Source organism: Typopeltis vanoorti, chromosome 17 (genome assembly GCF_054136105.1).
Source record: "Typopeltis vanoorti isolate ZY-2024b chromosome 17, IOZ_Tvanoo_1.0, whole genome shotgun sequence".
Taxonomy (NCBI): domain Eukaryota; kingdom Metazoa; phylum Arthropoda; class Arachnida; order Uropygi; family Thelyphonidae; genus Typopeltis; species Typopeltis vanoorti.
Genome location: NC_143565.1, coordinates 5382874 through 5401298, shown reverse-complemented (window position 1 = coordinate 5401298; position 18425 = coordinate 5382874). Strand labels below are relative to the sequence as shown.

The 18425-nt window shown below is 39.4% G+C and overlaps 1 protein-coding gene across 5 annotated transcripts in view; it reads right to left on the bottom strand.

Annotated features, from left to right (window-relative positions):
- LOC150097110 (testis-expressed protein 2-like) overlaps positions 1 to 18425 on the bottom strand; it is a 254835-nt gene that overhangs the window by 173296 nt on the left and 63114 nt on the right. For all 5 annotated transcript variants that reach the window (XM_090407014.1, XM_090407018.1, XM_090407016.1 and 2 more), the window contains exon 3: positions 3925 to 4163. In XM_090407014.1, coding sequence (XP_090263140.1) covers positions 3925 to 4163 — 239 coding nt within the window. The remainder of the gene's footprint in view (positions 1 to 3924; positions 4164 to 18425) is intronic.

Here is an 18425-nt window from a genome sequence, read left to right as displayed (position 1 = left end):
AATGCCATTCTTCAACTATTCCTCATCCTACTGACCACATAACAAAAGAATTCCTTAGGATTTTCTTTGGAAGTCAGATCAACATCTTCTTATATTCCAGTTTTGCCTTCCTTACCATACTAGTCACTCTCCTTGGCTGAGTGTTATATTCTTCATGCATCTGCTCTCCACCTCTCTTTATCTCTTCCTTAACCTCATTTTTTTGCTTGCAGCTCCCATTTGACATGGTTTCTATTCACTTTGCACCACATTGTGTTTCTCTTTCACTTGTGGTACATAACTGGCCATTACTGCTAATAAACATTTCTTTACCAGTTTTCGAGCACTGATGATATCTTGCCCTTCCAATTCCTCCATGTATAGAACTGCCCCAAACTTATTTCTAAGATTATTATAATCACTTGCCTTATAATTTCACATACATTCCTTTCTCTTGATACTCCAGCATGTCTGTTCATCTTCTAAGTTGAGATCATATAATCAATCACTCCAACCATGAATAGAGATGCCATCACAGTTATAATCAGATCTTCTGATGCTATGATCAAATCCAAAACTCCTGAACCTTGTGTTCCTTCTACGACATGTTGCCTAAGACATTTGCTGCTCACGAATTAGAAATTCCATTCCATTACCACTGTGTGCACTTCCTCTTTCCAATTTATACTGCTGTAGTTAAAATCTCTCGTAACTGTCAACTGCCTAAACATCTCCGCCTTTCACCACATGCTCTCAAAATCATTAGTGCCATTGCAGCACTCCACTATCATGTTTTCCCTTCCTATTTTGCTGAAAAATGCTATACCCTGCTACTTCTATTCCTGTCAGTATCATCTTCTGTTAACCGTGTCTCAGTGATCCCAATAATATTTGGGCAGGCTGAGGCTATCAGCACCACCAATTCATCTCTTTTTTTTTTTTTTTTTTGTTATTCAAGATACTCCTGGAATTAGTATAAAGAATCATCATCATCAACATACTGTTACTATATCTATCATTATTCTGTCAAGACTCCACTAGATTCAGCATTACATGATGCACCCCCCCTTTCTCACAAACAACTATTCCCACAAGAGATTATCCCTGCTGCCATCCACCCTGATAAATCAAGTTTCCTGCATCAACATATAACTTGTTCAGAGAACAACATTAGCTCCAGATGCCTACATCCTTCCTCATTCAAATGCACTCCAAGTATCCACATAATCCAAGCCTCTCATTTTACACATTCTAGCTATTATTATTGATCCTCTTCTCCTCAGCTCTGCATTATCATACCTGGGCAACACATTCACTATCTTCCCCCTCTCTCCAGTACAACCTCAAACATGAACCTCAGATCTCTCATCACCCAATCAATCACACTGCCTCTGAAGTCATTTGTGCCCAACATCACAATGATTTCATCCAATCTTTCAGCTCGCTTAAATGTCATGGCCCCACTGTCTAACACACCTCTAGACATTTTATTTTGCACATCACAGATCACTGAATTTCCACACATCACACCTCTTACCACTCTGTTCTCATTTTCTGAGATTTTCTCTCCTTGTTCTCCCACTTACTCCATGTTCCTGGTTCCATGCCTGGTTCCTGCACTATCTCGCCTTCTTTTCATTCCTTCTCTTCCACTGCTTCACCTATTCTCTCCCTTTCTATCATTCCCACAATTCTCTCTCTCACTCATACCCTGATTCGCTTCACATTTGGTGTTTCCAATCTTCTAATCTCTTCATTCATGCTTCTTAACTCACTCCTCATACATTCCATTTCTTCCTTCAGTGACCTACTCTTGTTGAACATTCATCCTCCCAATCAGCACCATCCTCCAAAACTACATAGTCTTTCAAACCTATCACACTCCTTAATTTTTATATTCTCATGCTGCTAATTTTCCTTACCCTCGATCAAACTACTCCTCTCTCAGTCAGAATTCATCTGACAGAGAGATAGGTAGTACCTACACATGAGCAGAGATTCATCCATTTCATATTGATAATATAAATTCAGAGCTTGGAAAAATGCAGAAAAGCCAGGAAGTAGGATAGAGAAAGTTACACTAATGACTGTAGAGTGATTCACAAGATATAAGCAAGAATATTTCACAAGGCACATGTGTTTCTTCATTTGTCTGTGCATCTTAAGTGAAAAGAGAATACAACATAGAGAATGAATTTTTTTGGCTATGACATATAACATTTGCTGAACTTTATTATTATTAACATCTGACCTCCATGGAGTAAAAGACTAATCATGGGAGGTATACACTATTGCACACAATGCTCATCCAACTAGGCCTTTAACTGATTTAATGTGTCTACATTCACAACACACTCAGGGAATGCATTCCACTCACCAACCAGTCTCCATGCAAAAAACATTCTCCTCATTACTCCTCTGCTCACTTTCCTTATACAGTTTCTAGTGATGGCCTCTTGTTCTACCCCCCCCCTCCCATTTTTCTATCCTTGCAAAAAATACTGCATCCTTCCATTTCTATTCCCATTAGAATATCATCTTCATTCAACCATGTTTCACTTATTCCAATGATTTTGGGGAGAATAAACTCAATCAGTGAAACCATTTCGTCTCACTTATTTCTGATACTTCTGGCATTTGTAAACAAACACAGTAATTCATTTTTAGGTCTACAACCAGTCCTATTCATGCTACCCGTTGGTTGCGATTTCTCCACCACCCTGCCCTTGCCCAATCACCTTTATCACCACTTATCATATATATCCACTCAGTCTCTTCCTCACCCACATTGCAATATACTCCATCTTCATACACACATTCACTGCAACTTTCAATAACCACTCTCCCTGTGTCATGTCTCCCTGCACCTCTGTTCCTCTTGCATTCCCATTCTCTCTTCATCTCTCTCTCACTGCTACTGTTTCCACTGCCAAGCACTTCTGTCTCTTCAACACCATTCTCCTGGTTTTTCACTTCATCTCTTACCATTGATCTCTTGTATGCATCACACACACACACACACACACACACAGTACTTCAATCTGGTAACACTTTCCTCCTGTGCGCTCACTTCAATCCATCAAGCTTGTATAATTCCATTCTTCCCTCAAACACATGCCATACATCCACAAACTGTATTCCCTTCTCCTCACACAGATCTGCTATCATACCATTCATGATTTTGTCTGTCTCAACTCATCATTGTCATACCTCAGCACTACACTGACAACCTTTCCCATTACACTGTTATCTTTAACTCTTCTCAATAACTTCCTGTTATTCACCCTCACATGCTCCTTATGTTCATTTTGATCATTTGTCCCAACAAACACCACTAAATCTCTTGCTTGTTTCTTCCTCATGTCCACCGCCTGAATTATCCTACTCATTCTTCCTCCTGGATAGAACTTATGAGAAAGAAAGAAAGAAACAATACATAGTTTTTTTTTAATCTAGAGAGCTTAAGGTTAAATGCTTTTAAGAAAATATAGTATGTATGTGAATGTTAAGAAGAGTATTATTCCCATTATGAATTACCAGATGCCATTTAAGATATGTCCTGTTTTAGCATTACTTTTTTAAATATTCAATGCTGATAGTGTCAGCTAGAACAGTGGCACACCCAGAGGGGGAAGGAGGGGCAAGGGGCCCTGCCCATCCCCAAAAAAAAGGAAAAAAAAACACTAGAAAATTTCCCAAAAATCTATTCCTAATTAATAAAATTAATTATTTTTTTTATTTATGTTGTATCGTGTTTTCTATTTCTATACTACTTATGAATTAGCGATCATTGCAGATGCTCAGTCATAGGTCATATACGATGCATAGTTTGTATTCTCAAATCATCTACTCAACTTGGGCTCTCCCCCCCCCTCCAAGATTAAACCCTGAGTGTGCTACTGAGCTAGAGTGCAAGGTGCATTATTTTATAATTATGAACCTTACCTTTCTCTGCTGATGTCTGGAGGTACAAGCTTTACTTTTGCTCCAAAAATATTATAATGCTCTTGGTGAATAAATCTGAGATTATTTATTGTTTCATTCCATAATGCTCTTCTTAGTAAGTTACATTTTGGATATGACAAACGCAACACACCACCTTCCAAACGGACATAAACAGAACGTGTGTTAGTCCAATTAAAGGTATTAGGATCATATACTTCCTGCATCTCATTCATCCAACCCTATAAGATAAAATTTTATTTACACACGTAAAAAATATAACAACACTTAAAATATATTCTACTGAAGTTTTCAAATTTAATTACTGCCTTTCAGATTAAAATAAGTCCAGTGAATGAAAATGAATGAAACAAAGTATCCCCACACCAACATACAGGAAACATTTTTTTTTTTTATGTTGCTTCCATGAAAGGTATGTTTATAAACCTATAGTATACTTGTTCTGTGGGTGATTAAAGAATTTTCTAGTCTGGAAATCCTGCTGTAGAGACCAAACATCGAACTTTTTTAAGCCACTTCAGGTCTGCAATAAGTATAGTGTTGCTATCGTGCCAAGCAACATAATTCATCTTCCATCTAAAGTTCCATCTAAACACAAACCCAAAAAATTCCATCTAAACACAATCACAAACTTCCATGCCTGAAGCCTGTTGGTTGGAGAGCAGATACAGTATCCACTCAAACAACCAGGCCTGCTATAAAGAAAAAGCACATAAATAAAGAAATAAAATGAATAAATAAAGCACGAATTAAATTTTGCAATTGATTATCAACAGATAATGCTTTTCCCATTATCAATAAAACAAAAAATAGACAATAAATAAAAAATATAGAATCCATACCAAGCCAGATGGTCATAGCAAAAATATCCCTTTATTATTATCCTAAAACTCCATGGAGTCAAAGACTCATCTAGGAGATCCCTTTGTCATACACACAGGTCATCATACCTTGCCTTAAACACATTCAAATTCTCTGCAGACACCACGCTCTCAGGCAAGCCATTTCACTCATTTACAACTCTGCATGCAAAAAAAACTGCCTCTCACTACCCTGTTCACACCCTCCTTACACAGCTTCCGGGAATGACTGCTTGTTTTCCCCTGATCTCCCACCATTTTATGAAAAACCTCTTCAACACTGATCCTATAACAACCCCTTAGCAACTTTTATGTCTATCATATCATCCCTCTTCCTCCTATCCACTAGACTCTTAAATTCCATCTTCTCAACCTTTCGTCATATTCGACATTCCAGCGATCAGAAACTATCTTAGTCAATTGCCTCTGGATCTTTTCCAACATCTTTGTCCTTTGGAAAACCAGGTGACCAAATTGTGTGCACAATAGTCCATATGTGGTCTAATGAAGGCCTTATGCAATGGAACAAGAATCTCTACTTCCGCAAGTCAGTATTCTCTGCCTTGGAATACTTGGAAGACCTTCCAAGTTGTCGTGTGTGTGGGTGTGTGCGTGCATGTGAGAATTTCTCAATCAACGGCTGCAGTGGAAATCAAGCCAATTAAACATAGATTTGATTTCATAGCTTCCCAACACAGCAAATAACCAATAAATAATAACTGGTGTCATCCTCAGATAAGCTCACAAATAAGCTTAGAGGATGAAAGCTGAGAAAATACATTGTGTTGCCCTTACAATTTTGGCAGTGTGTCTTCTAAATTTTAGATCCTTATTCACTATCACCCCAAGATCTCTTATTTCCTCCACCTAGAACAATATATGCCACCAAGCATGAATTCTATATCTCATCTTTATTTACCAAATTTTAAAACCTTACATTTCTCAATCTTCTTCTTCTTCTTCTGCAGCTTCTCCCACTTAAGTGGGGTCACTGTTTATTATGAGTCTCCTCCACACCTTCCTGTCTTGGGCTGTCACCACATCCAAGTTCTTCATCTTCAAGTCCTCTTCTACCAGCTCCCTCCATCTCTTCTTTGGCCGCCCACGCTTCCGCCTTCCTTGCACATCCATCTGCATGACCCTTCTTCCCACATATTCGTCCTCTCTCCTCATCACATGACCAAACCATCTCAACCTTGCCTCCTGTATTTTCGCTCCTAAGTTCGTAACTTTCACTGTTCCCCTGACATAGTCATTTCTCAGATGATCCTTTCTGGTCACACCGCACATCCACCTAAGCATTCTCATCTCTGCTACTTCCATCCTGATAATGTTATTTTTCCTCAGGGCCGCAGTTTCTATAGCATATGTCATAGCTGGCCTCACTACTGTCCTATAAATTTTGCCTTTCAGATTGATCGGCACCCTCTTATCACATAACACTCCAGCCATCTCCCTCCAGTTCCTCCAACCTGCTTGTATCCTGCATCCCACTTCCTTCTCACCTCCTCCATCTTCTTCCACTGTCGAACCTAAGTATCTAAAGTCTCTCACCTTCCTGATGACATTTCCTTCCAGCTCCAGGTCTGTCTCCTGGCCACCGCCCACTGCGCAACACATATACTCTGTCTTACTTCTGCTCAGTCTCATACCTCTCTCTTCCAGTACTTTTCTCCATCTTTCCAGTTTAGTTTCCGCTTCTTCTCTTGAATCTACACACAGCAAGATGTCATCTGCATACAGCATTGTCCAAGGTGCATCTTCTCTCACCTCCTCTGTTACCACCTCCATCACAATATTAAACAGAAACGGACTTAATGCTGACCCTTGATGCAAGCCAACTGTTACTTGAAAACTTTCTGTCTGTCCCAAACAGGTCCGAACACTTGTCTTCACATTTCTGTACATTTCGTACACCAACCTGACATATTTCTCCGGCACCTTCTTCTCCCTCAGACACCTCCAGACTTCTTGCCTTGGCACTCTATCATATGCTTTCTCCAGATCAATAAATACCAGATGTAGCTCCCTTTGTTTCTCTCGATATTTTTCCATCATCTGTCGTAACCCAAAGATAGCATCTGTTGTTGATCTACCAGGCATGAAGCCAAATTGTTCCTTTGCAATCTCCACCTCCTCCCTCAATCTACCATCAAGAACCCTTTCTAGGATCTTCATTGTGTGGGACATCAACTTTATTCCTCTGTAATTTTTACAGTCTTGTGCATCCCCTTTACCCTTGTAGATGGGAACAAGAGTACTCTCCCTCCATTCCTCGGGTATATTTTCCTGTTGGCAAACTTTCATGAACAGGTCCCACAGCAGGTCAATTCCCTCTTCCCCCAGTGCCTTCCATGCCTCCACTGGAATTCTGTCGGGGCCCACCGCTTTTCCATTCCTCATCCTCTTCATGGCCTCCGTCACTTCCATTCTACTGATGTTCTGCACCATCCCCTCAGAAGGCTGCCCATCTCCTCTGTGAGTCCTTGCATTTTCCTCATTCAGAAGTCCCTCAAAGTATATTTTCCATCTGTTTCTTATGTCCACATCCCTCCATAATACTCTTCCTTCAGCATCTTTGATCTGCCTCACATGTAAGATGTCCTTAGCTGCTTTATTTCTACATTTCGCTAGTTGGTAAATTTTTCTCTGTCCTTCCTTTGTTTCTAATTGATCATACAGATCTTGATATGCCATGGCCTTCGCCTGTGCCACAACTCTCTTGGCTTCTTGCTTTCTCTCTTTGTACACCTCTCTGTCCTCTTCCACTCTTGACTCATCCCACTTCTGCTTTGCCTTCCTCTTAGCTGTCACTGCCACTTGTACATCATTATTCCACCACCAACCCTCCTTCTGCTCTCTAATCTTTCCAGATGTCTCACCAAGCACCTCGATTGCACAGCTCAGGATTACTTTTGAATTATGTTTCCACCAATCTTGTACACTTTCCAGTCCATCCGAAATCCTCTCTAACACTCTCTCCCTAAAATGATTCCTCACACTCTCTTCTTTTAAGCGAAACCACTTAATTGTCTTCATCCCATGGCAGCCAGAAGTTCTTATCTTCGATCTTAATTTAAAGTCTGCGCACAGCAGTCAGTGTTGTTGTGCTACTTGATCTGTTGGAATTACCTTACAATTTGTCACAACCTTAAGATGTTTTCTTCTAGTCAAAATGTAGTCAATTTGTGAGCTGTTGTTACCACTTTTAAATGTTATCAAATGTTCTTCCCTCTTGAAGAAAAACGAGTTCACAATTGCCAGATCAAACGCTACTGCAAAGTCCACAACCCTCTCTCCTTCCTGGTTCATCATTCCCACTCCGTGGCCACCATGCACCCTTTCACAGTCTCTATTCTGTCTTCCTATGTGCCCGTTCAAGTCTCCTCCGACAATCACCATCTCATTTTCTTCCAATTCCCTCATTTCTTCATCTAACACGTTCCAGAACTCATCTTTTTCCTCTGCTGTACAACCAACTTGTGGGGCATATACACATAATACGACCACCCGCTCTTCTCCAAGACCTAATTTCATTCGCATGATCCTGTCGTTCCTTCTACCCACGTCCAGTACTTCACCCTTCATTCTGCCACACACCACAATTCCTACACCATTTCTTCCCTTGTTATTCGCTCCAGAGTAGAACAATTTATATCCATCTCCCAGTTCCTTTGCCTTTCCCCCTTTCCACCTTGTCTCCTGCACACATAAAATGTCCAACTTCCTCTTCCTCATCATGTCTGCCACCTCTCTTCCCCTTCCAGTCATGCTTCCAACATTCAGTGTTCCCTCGAATTCGCAACATCCTCTCCACCTGCTGGGCTCGCTTCTTTAACCACACCCGCCCTTGATGCGGTAGCCCTCGTCCACTTCTCACAGCTGTAGGGCGATGTGGCTGCGCGTCGCTTAAGGGGTACGCCCTAGCCCTTATATCATTTTCTCTTCGACTCATAATCATAGTTTGAGTTGGCACTGAAGTTTTACGACCGGATGCCCTTCCTGACATCAACCCTCGCATTTATCTGGGCTTGGGACCGGCACCTATTGAGGCTAGCTTGCCTCCTTCAGTGGCTGCATAAGACGAAATGACTTAGCAAGATAGGAAAGACTCATCCCTAGCCCTCGAATACTCTAATAGCATCAGGGGGAAGGAGCAAGGAGAGGAGAAAGAAGCAAAGAAAGAAGAGGAGGGACCAGTCTACAGAATAATATAACAGATATATATTACATGAAGTAAGGCATGGTCCAGCATCAGGTACCTCGGGTTTGCCATGCCTGTACTCACTAAAGTGAGCCCTTGAGTCGATTTCTCATTTCTTACATTTCTCAATATTGAACTAAAACTCCCACTCCATTGCCCATTCATTCAATATATTCAAGTCCTTGTAAGGCCAGAACATCTGCTCTACTCCTCATAGTTCATCCCAACTTTCCATCATCTGCAAACAGAATATTCCCATGTAAATCTTCCTCAATATCATTAACATACAGCTTAAACAACAATTCCTTCCAAAACAGATCCCAAAGGCATACCACTAGCACTTTCCTCTTCCCAGATATTGTCCCCCCCCCCCACATTCACAATTTACTGATACCTATCAGATAGCTAATCTCCAATCCAACGAAAATTGTGTAATATCCAATCTCATCCACTCTAGTTTGACTATCAACTTATTATGTGGTAATCTATCAAAAACTTTTGTAAAATCTAAGTAAACTACTGTGTATCCAACTCCGTTGACCAATGAAACCATCACCTTATTGTAATAAATAAATAAATAGATTATTATATATTGTTCCCCCATACACAATTTACTGATTCCTATCAGATAGCTAATCTCTAAGGACATCTAAAGAGCTCTAAGGACATACTATGAACAAGAAACATGCACCCAAAATACCATACAAACTTAATGAAACACAATATATTCGTTCAGGCTTCCAGTTCAGCGATGCATCAAGACCTTCCAAGTTGTCGTGTGTGTGGGTGTATGCATGCATGTGAGAATTTCTCAATCAACGGCCGCAGTGGAAATCAAGCCAATTAAACATAGATTTGATTTCACAGCTTCCCAACACAGCAAATCAACCAATAAATAATAACTGGTGTCATCCTCAGATACACTCACAAATAAGCTTCGAGGATGAAAGCTGAGAAAATACATCTCATCTCATTCAGGCCTACATGGAGTCAAAAGACTCATCGTGGGAGGTCCTTCCTAGGAAACAAAGTCTATCATACCGCTCCTTGAAATCATTGACTGTTCTTGTTCTACCATTCTATCAGCTGATGCATTCCACGGTTCAACCACTCTCCATGCAAAGAAACCACTACTCACCCTCTTACTCACAGCTTCTTTTCTGAACTTCCAGGAATGGCCCCTTGTCTATGCTCCTTCATGCTGTTCCACCAAGCAAAAGAACTCCGCAGTGTCAATCAACCCTGTAACTACCACTCAACAGTTTAAAGTCTCGATCATGTCACCTCTCCTTTTATCCACCAAACTGCAGTCTACATTCCCTCAGCCAATCCTCATAACTAACATTGCACAGTCCTGAAACCATTTTTGTTATCCGCCTCTGTACCCTTTCCACATTAATTTATCCCTTTCAAATCCTGGGGACCAAATTTAAGAACAATAGTCTAAGTGTGGTCTGATCAGAGACTTATACAATAGAATGATAATTCTTCTATCTCTGCAGGTCAGCATCCTCAGTATTGCAGCAATCCTCTGGGTTACCTTCACCACCTTTGCAATATGCCCCCCTGAATTTCAGTTTTCTATCGTTCATCACCCCCAGACCTCGTCTCCCCTATTTCCTCCAGTACAGCTCCTCCAATCAAGTATGCAGCCTCCCATTGATGTATCCCAAACTTCAATACTTTACATTTTACTGCATTCAACTGAGACTCCCCATTCATTTGCCCATCTGTCTAGTTTATTCAAATCCTCTTGCAGGGCTGCCACATCTGCACTATCACTAATAACCCTTCCCAGATTCACATCATCTGCAAACAACTGAATATCCCTCTGCAATCCATTGACAATATTATTGATATAAAGGTTAAACAATACTGGTCCAGGTACTGAGCCCTGTGATTACTAAAACATGACTTCCCGTTAGCAAATCCATGCTGTCCATCAAAGTTAACACCACTGTTGTCAACCTGATTCTGGTCCTCACCAGCCTTTCCAACACTTTAACCACGACAACTGACACACAGATAGGAATATAATTTGATGCTTGAGTTCTGTCATCTCCCTAACTGAGTAGCACAATCTCGCCTTCTACTGCTTTGGAACCTGATCCAATGCAAGACTCACATTAAACAAATATGTACAGACAGATGCCGACTCCTTAGTACACAACTTCAAAATGCATGGTGACATATTGTCAAGTCTCAGAGGCTTATTAACATCAAGTTTGCTCAATTCTCCATATATCTCTTATTTACAGTCAGTCTCTCCTCCTGATCATCAACTGCTCTAAATTTCTCCATGATGTCGCATTCACAAGAATGAAAGACCTTTATCTGCTCATCAAATATCTGAACTATATCCTCGGTAGCAGTTGTTCTTATACTGTTTTCTACAATCAATGTTATCCTTTCATTATAATTTTTTATTTATTTATTTTTTCTGACTACATGTCGAAAGAATTTCCCATAATATTTTTTTGGCTTCATTAGCTATAATACCACTAACAGTGCTACCCTTACCAACCAAGTCACCCTCCTTGCCTGGTCTTTGTAATGCTCGTGAAACTGATTATTACCACTCCTCTTATGTTACTTCCAGAATACCTTTTTTCTCTGTATTCGCATGTTTAATCTCTTCATTCATCCATTTCACACTTACTTTATTTAGCCTTATGACCCTTGGAACACATTTAGACATTGCTTCTACTAGACAGTTCTTGAATATCACCCAAACAGCACTGATCTCCTTTTCAGCTAACTCCTCATTCCATGCTACACCTGTAAGTTGTCTCCTGAGCTCCTCATAATCAATAGCCTTGTAGTTCCACATACACTATTTCCTCACAGAAGTCCTTGCACTGCTAGCAACCACTCAGGTAATCACTCCATTGTCATTCTCACCAACTGGAAGGTGATTTGACACCTCATTTATAATAACATCCTCTGGGAAGATGATCAAATCCAAGACCCTTAATCCTTGTTTCCTCTGTTACATACTGCCTGAGGTAATTGTCCCTCAAAAATTCGAGAAACTCATTTTCTTTACTTCCAGTTGCTATCATATCATCCCAGTCTATATTGCCATAATTAAAATTATGCATAATGATCACCTTTTTCTTATTTGCTTGGCTAATTTGATTAGACATTTCATGGTCACTACCATCCACATTACCAGGTCAACATCCAACTAAGTATTTCATTCTATTCACCTCCATCTTGGAAGTGATAGGGGGAAATAGTGGCACCATACTGCTGCCACTATTTCCCCCTTGCATCTCTAACTTGCATGGACATAACTCTTTCTCTCTCATTAGCACTCCCTCTCCCTTTTTTACCCTTTCTCTCTTCACAAAAGACATCATACCCTTCCATCTCTATTCCTGTCAGACATCATCCTCATTCAACCATGCCTCACTAATTCCAACAATTTTTGAGTGATGAACAAATTCAATCAATGCAACCATTTTATTTGTTTGTATCTTATACTTCTAGCATTGAATACAAATATAACAGAGCATTCATGGATCCATAAGACGTTTAACTGATAGCACTTATTAGATGCGACTTGTCCATACTTAACTCAAGCCATTTCTTTTTCACCTTATTCATCTTAGAACCTTCTTCAAATCCAACTGTTTTCTCTTTATCCCAAGTCATCTCCTTCCCTTTATGTCTACACACATTCACATCCTCTTGGAGGATGTGAATGTGTGTAGACATGAACAACCTTGCTCATGCTGTGTTCCCCTGTCTACCCTGAGTCTCCCCGTTTCCCCTATTTGTCTTGCACACTTGTTCTCTCATTTTCTATATTCATGATACCACCTCAGTCTCTCCTTTACTCTCTTGCTCTTTCACACTGCTTCTTACTTGATCAGATTCATTCTCTTCACTCATTTCTCTACCTTTCAGCAGCAGCAGTGCAGTCTCTCCAAATAACTCACACCAGAACCATTCAAATGCAGTTCATCATCTTATACAGTTTGATTTGTCCTTCAAACACATTTCACACATTAAGAAAATACAACCTTTTCTCCTCACACATTTCTCCTAACATATCATTCACAATCTTCACTCTCTATCACTGTCATACCTGGGCAACCTTTGTTATCACCCTATTATCTTTTATCCTTCTCAACAACTTCCTGATATCCAATCTTACATGTTCCTTGTTCTCTGTCAAGTCATTTGTCCTTATTACCACTACCAAATATTTTATTCACCTAGTCTTAATATCCAACACCTCAATCACTCTATTTATTTTACCTCCAGGAAAACAAACCTTGTTGTGCATCCTCTTGTCTACCACACTTCTAATAATTAAATCCCTTTGTAGTGCCACTCATGGTGGGTCTTTCATTACCTCTTTCATGCTGACATCATTCATTTTCATCCTCTTCACTCTTCCATACATATCTCCAATTCTCTTTACTTCACTCCGCATCCATATCATCTCTTGCCTCACCTTAACCAACTCAGTTTTCAAGTCTTGTGTCATTTTTGCACTCTCATTCACTGTCTCGATTTTATTGCCAGCCACACATGCTTGTTCACTGTCAATGCAGCTCACCACCTTACTGTTTATTGCACTCTGTTTTTCAACTTCCATTACATTCGTCATTCTTACAACCATTGATTGTTAAGTTCAAATTGCTCATTTGCATTTTGAAAACTTTTTACCAACTTTTTACAGCTCTTTTACACTGTCCCTCTTTGGTGTCAGATGGGCACATCTTTCTCATAGCATTCTCACTACCAACACCCTCAGTTATCAATACGTTAGCGCTCAATGTCTCAATCATATCCCTCATTCCTCCTATTCACGAGGCTCTGCAACTTACATTCTCTCAATCTGTCCTCATACTCCACATTCCAAAGACCACTGACCACCTTTGTGAATCTTCTTTGGATCCTTTCCAGCATATCCTCATCACCATGGAAGCCAGGCAATTAAATCTATGCATAATAATCCACATGAGGCCTGTTCAAGGCCTTATACAATGATAATTATATTATAAAGCTGGTAGTTATGCCAGCCTTAACAGACATCTTAGAGAAGTTACAAGGAAAGAATGTCAGTAGTGCATGGGAGGTGGTCAGGGATTGTTTGAAAGAAGCAGTATCAGACTGCATACCCAAGTTCAGGAGGATAAACCATGTGGGATTAAGTGGATGAGTGAGAGGTGGGGGATGAGCCTACCCAGTGGCAGGCTCACCCCACCACCAGCCAGAGCCATAATCTCAGCGGTGGCCCTACTCAGAGACAGGCAAAAACCTATCCCCAAGCAGAGCCTCTCAAAGCCAGTCCCCACCAGTTCCGACTCCTATTGAGGTGTATTTAAGTAAAGACCTCTCTAAAAATTAAAACGATCCCTAGACCACTCCATAGTGGCAAAAAGACCGTCCAACTCAGCATTGTTCCACTCAGTGACAGGCTCACCCCACCACCAGCCAGAGCCATAATCTCAGCGGTAGACCTACTCAGAGACAGGCAAAAACCTATCCCCGAGCAGAGCCTCTCAAAGCCAGTCCCCACCAGTTCCGACCCCTATTGAGGTGTATTTAAGTAAAGACCTCTCTAAAAATTAGGACGATCCCTAGACCACTCCATAGTGACAAAAAGACCATCCAACTCAGCGTTGTTCCACTCAGTGACAGGCTCACCCAGTCACCAAGAAGAACTTCTCACCGTTTGCTCTACCCAGTGGCAGGGTCACCCCACCACCAGCCAGAGCCATAATCTCAGCGGTTGCCCTACTCAGAGACAGGCAAAAACCTATCCCCAAGCAGAGCCTCTCAAAGCCAGCCCCCACCCACCAGTTTCGACCCCTATCGAGGTCTCATCAGTGGGAGGCAGGCTAGAAATTCCAAGATTTTAGTAATACAGAGCTTATAAGTATTTTATCAGAACAAAGGCAACTCATGGTAAAAGTAGAATAAGCTCTGATCACTAATCTTAATATTTACCCTTAATGCAAAGCACATCTCCTGGAGATGTATGATGCTTTGTATTAAAGGTAAGGGGCCACTACTCAGACTGGTTTCGACCTTTATTGAGGTCTCATCAGTTGGAGCCAGGCTAGAAATACCAAGATTTTAGTAATACAGAGCTTATAAGTATTTTACCAGAACAAGTTACCATAAGGTGTTTTAACCTTATTAAATAAAAATCTCAGGAGGAGATATAAATGTAAAAAGTATTTTTACCTTATGTATAATAAATGTTAAAGATACCAAGATGAGTTGCCTTGGTCTTGCAATACATGCAGGCTCAGCTAGACTTGCAACACTTGCAGGCGCAAACTTGACTTGTTTGTCTGTTTGCTTACTTGGGAAATGGAGTAAAACCAGGTTTAAAATAGCTTGGTATCTTTAACATTTATTATACCGAAGGTAAAAATACTTTCTACATTTATATCTCCTCCTGAGATTTTTATTTAATAACTTGTTCTGGTAAAATACTTATAAGCTCTGTATTATTAAAATCTTGGTATTTCTAGCCTGGCTCCCACTGATGAGACCTCGATATGGGTCGAAACTGATGGGGGCTGGCTTTGAGAGGCTCTGCTTGGGGATAGGTTTTTGCCTGTCTCTGAGTAGGGCCACCGCTGAGATTATGGCTCCCTAGTTTGTTAATTTGAGAAGTCCATGTTTTTTACCTTGTTATTTTTCCAGTTTTTTGTTATTATTTACACACTGGTGGTGGGGTGACCCTGCCACTGGGTAGAGCGAACGCTCAGAAGTTCTTCTTGGTGCCTGGGTGAGCCTGTCACTGAGTGGAACAATGCTGAGTTGGACGGTCTTTCGGCCACTATGGAGTGGTCTAGGGATCGTCCTAATTTTTAGAGAGATCTTTACTTAAATACACCTCAATAAAGGTCGAAACCGGTCTGGGTAGTGGCCCATTGCCTTTAATACAAAGCATCATACATCTCCTCCAGGAGATGTGCTTTGCATTAAGGGTAAATATTAAGATTAGTGATCAGAGCTTATTCTACTTTTACCATGAGTTGCCTTGGTCTTGCACTACATGCAGGATCAGCTAGACTTGCAACACTTGCAGGCGCAAACTTGAGTTGTCTGTTTGCTTACTTGGGAAATGGAGTAAAACCAGGTTTAAAATAGCTTGGTATCTTTAATATATATATATATATATGATAGATAGATAGATGCGGTGACGAACTTGAGAGACGCATCATAGAATCAAAGAAAATAGTTCTGGACCCATCACACATAAACAACAATTTAAGCTACAGTTGCCCTGATGTCCACAGCACAGTGATTGAGTTCTGGCACTCTCGAATCAGTTGCCACTCACAACTCGCGCTAGTCCTACCAAGCGGACACCAGTTCAAATATGACTGTTGCTATTCCTAGTTTGTTAATTTGAGAAGTCCATGTTTTTTACCTTGTTATTTTTCCAGTTTTTTGTTATTATTTGCACACCTGAAGGGAGCGGCGTTCTGATGAAACTAGTCGTGTTATATTAAAGTTTTTCTTACCTTTTTCTCTGTGATCTTAGTCAGTATATCATTAATTTTGAAATTGTCTACAAGCCGAGTCAATACTAGTCACAATATATATATATATATATATATATATATATATATACAGAATTGTGTCAGTGAAATATATATATAGAATTATGCTTGTGGAAAGTCTCACTCAGAAAGCAAGATATTTATCTATCAGTGAATGGTATACATTCTGGTAATGCATTGCATTCATTCACCACTCTCTTCTGTAAAAAATTCTCATGGAGTAAAATTTACATGAAAGAATGGCCTCTCATACTTACCCTGTATCATTTATAATACAGGGATAGATATCCATGAAATCCTCTTACTAATTTAAACATGTCGATTATATCATTTCTTTTCTGACAATCCTCTAAACTCAGAAATATATATTGCCTCAATATCTCACCATAATCACAGTCATAATATTGTCTTCATTATTTGTCTCTCCAGAGTTTCCACATCACAATGGAAACTAGGTAGCCAAATTTGAAAACAACAGTCCATATGCGGTAACCAATTCTTTATACAGTAGCACAACCATTTGCTTATCAGTATACTCCTTACCATTATACAGCAATATGCTTTGTAGTCTTTGCAACACTTGCAAAATTCTCTCTGAACTTCAGGCCAATGGTGGCTAGCATAATCCCAAGATCTCTAATCTTGGTCACCTTCTGAAGCACACTTCCACCCAGAGCCGGCACTAGGGTCTTTGTTGCCTGTATGCAATGTCTATCCAAGCGCGCCTGTAATGATCTGGGCATGTGTGGCTCTTTTACGATAATAAAAATTTTAATTATTTGAAATTTCTTAAATAAATTTTGACAGAACAGCTACACGTTGGTTCGCTAAATGTAATGAACCAGGGGTGTTGACTAGGCAGGATAATCGTTAAAAACCCGAATATTCAAAAAATTCTCAAAAGTTAAAGCAAATTTTGATAAAGCTACTTCACTTTAATTGTTGAATATAATGATACAGGGATTATAGCCTTCTAATCGACCCAAATCGCTAACAAAATTTAAAAGAAATTTAATTAAAGTTAAAATTTATTTGTTTAAAAAATTCTTGCATTTTACAAGTTGCTAAATTCTTAGTAACTTGTAAAAATTTTTTAATAATTTTTATAAGTGAAACTATCTTTTAGAAAAATAAACGAAACTCAAGATAGATGAGAAAATAAGAAAAGAATGAAGAAATAATTAGAACATTTAATATAATTATTCAAAAAATAACATCTTTACAGAATAACAGAAAATAAATTAAATTAGATAAATATACTTCAAATTTTTTAAATTAAAATTTTAGGGTTTTTGATTTCATATTCATAAAATTAGAAATAATAGTCTTAACGTCTAATTCCGCACATATATCATTTTCAATAGCTATTAATGCCAAACTAACAAGCCTTTTTTGTGACATACTTGTCCTTAAGTAAGTTTTAATCAATTTCAACTTGGAAAAGGAATGTTCACCACTTGCTACACTAACAGGTAAGGTTAATAGTATTCTTAAAGCAATTGAAAAGTTAGAGAAAGATAAATTATTGGACACAATAAAATTAGGAATATCGAAAGGGATTTGAATATTTAAATTATCCTTCTGAAAAATATCCCGGAAAGCACATAACTCGTTATATAGTTCTATTGCATTTACGTCTTTATTGTCGCCATCCTTCAAGAGAATCTCTATATCGTCACAATTTTTTCGTAAATCTTCGTTATTGATTTGTAGTAATCTATACAAGAAATTGAAATTATCATAATATGTTTTTAGTTGTTCAAAACGTTGTATTACCAAACACGTTGCAACATCTAGAAGAGTGTATAAAACACATTCACTCTAAATTTATCTTCTGGTGATTGTGGCGTTTCGTCATGATGCTCGTAGTTAAATTGT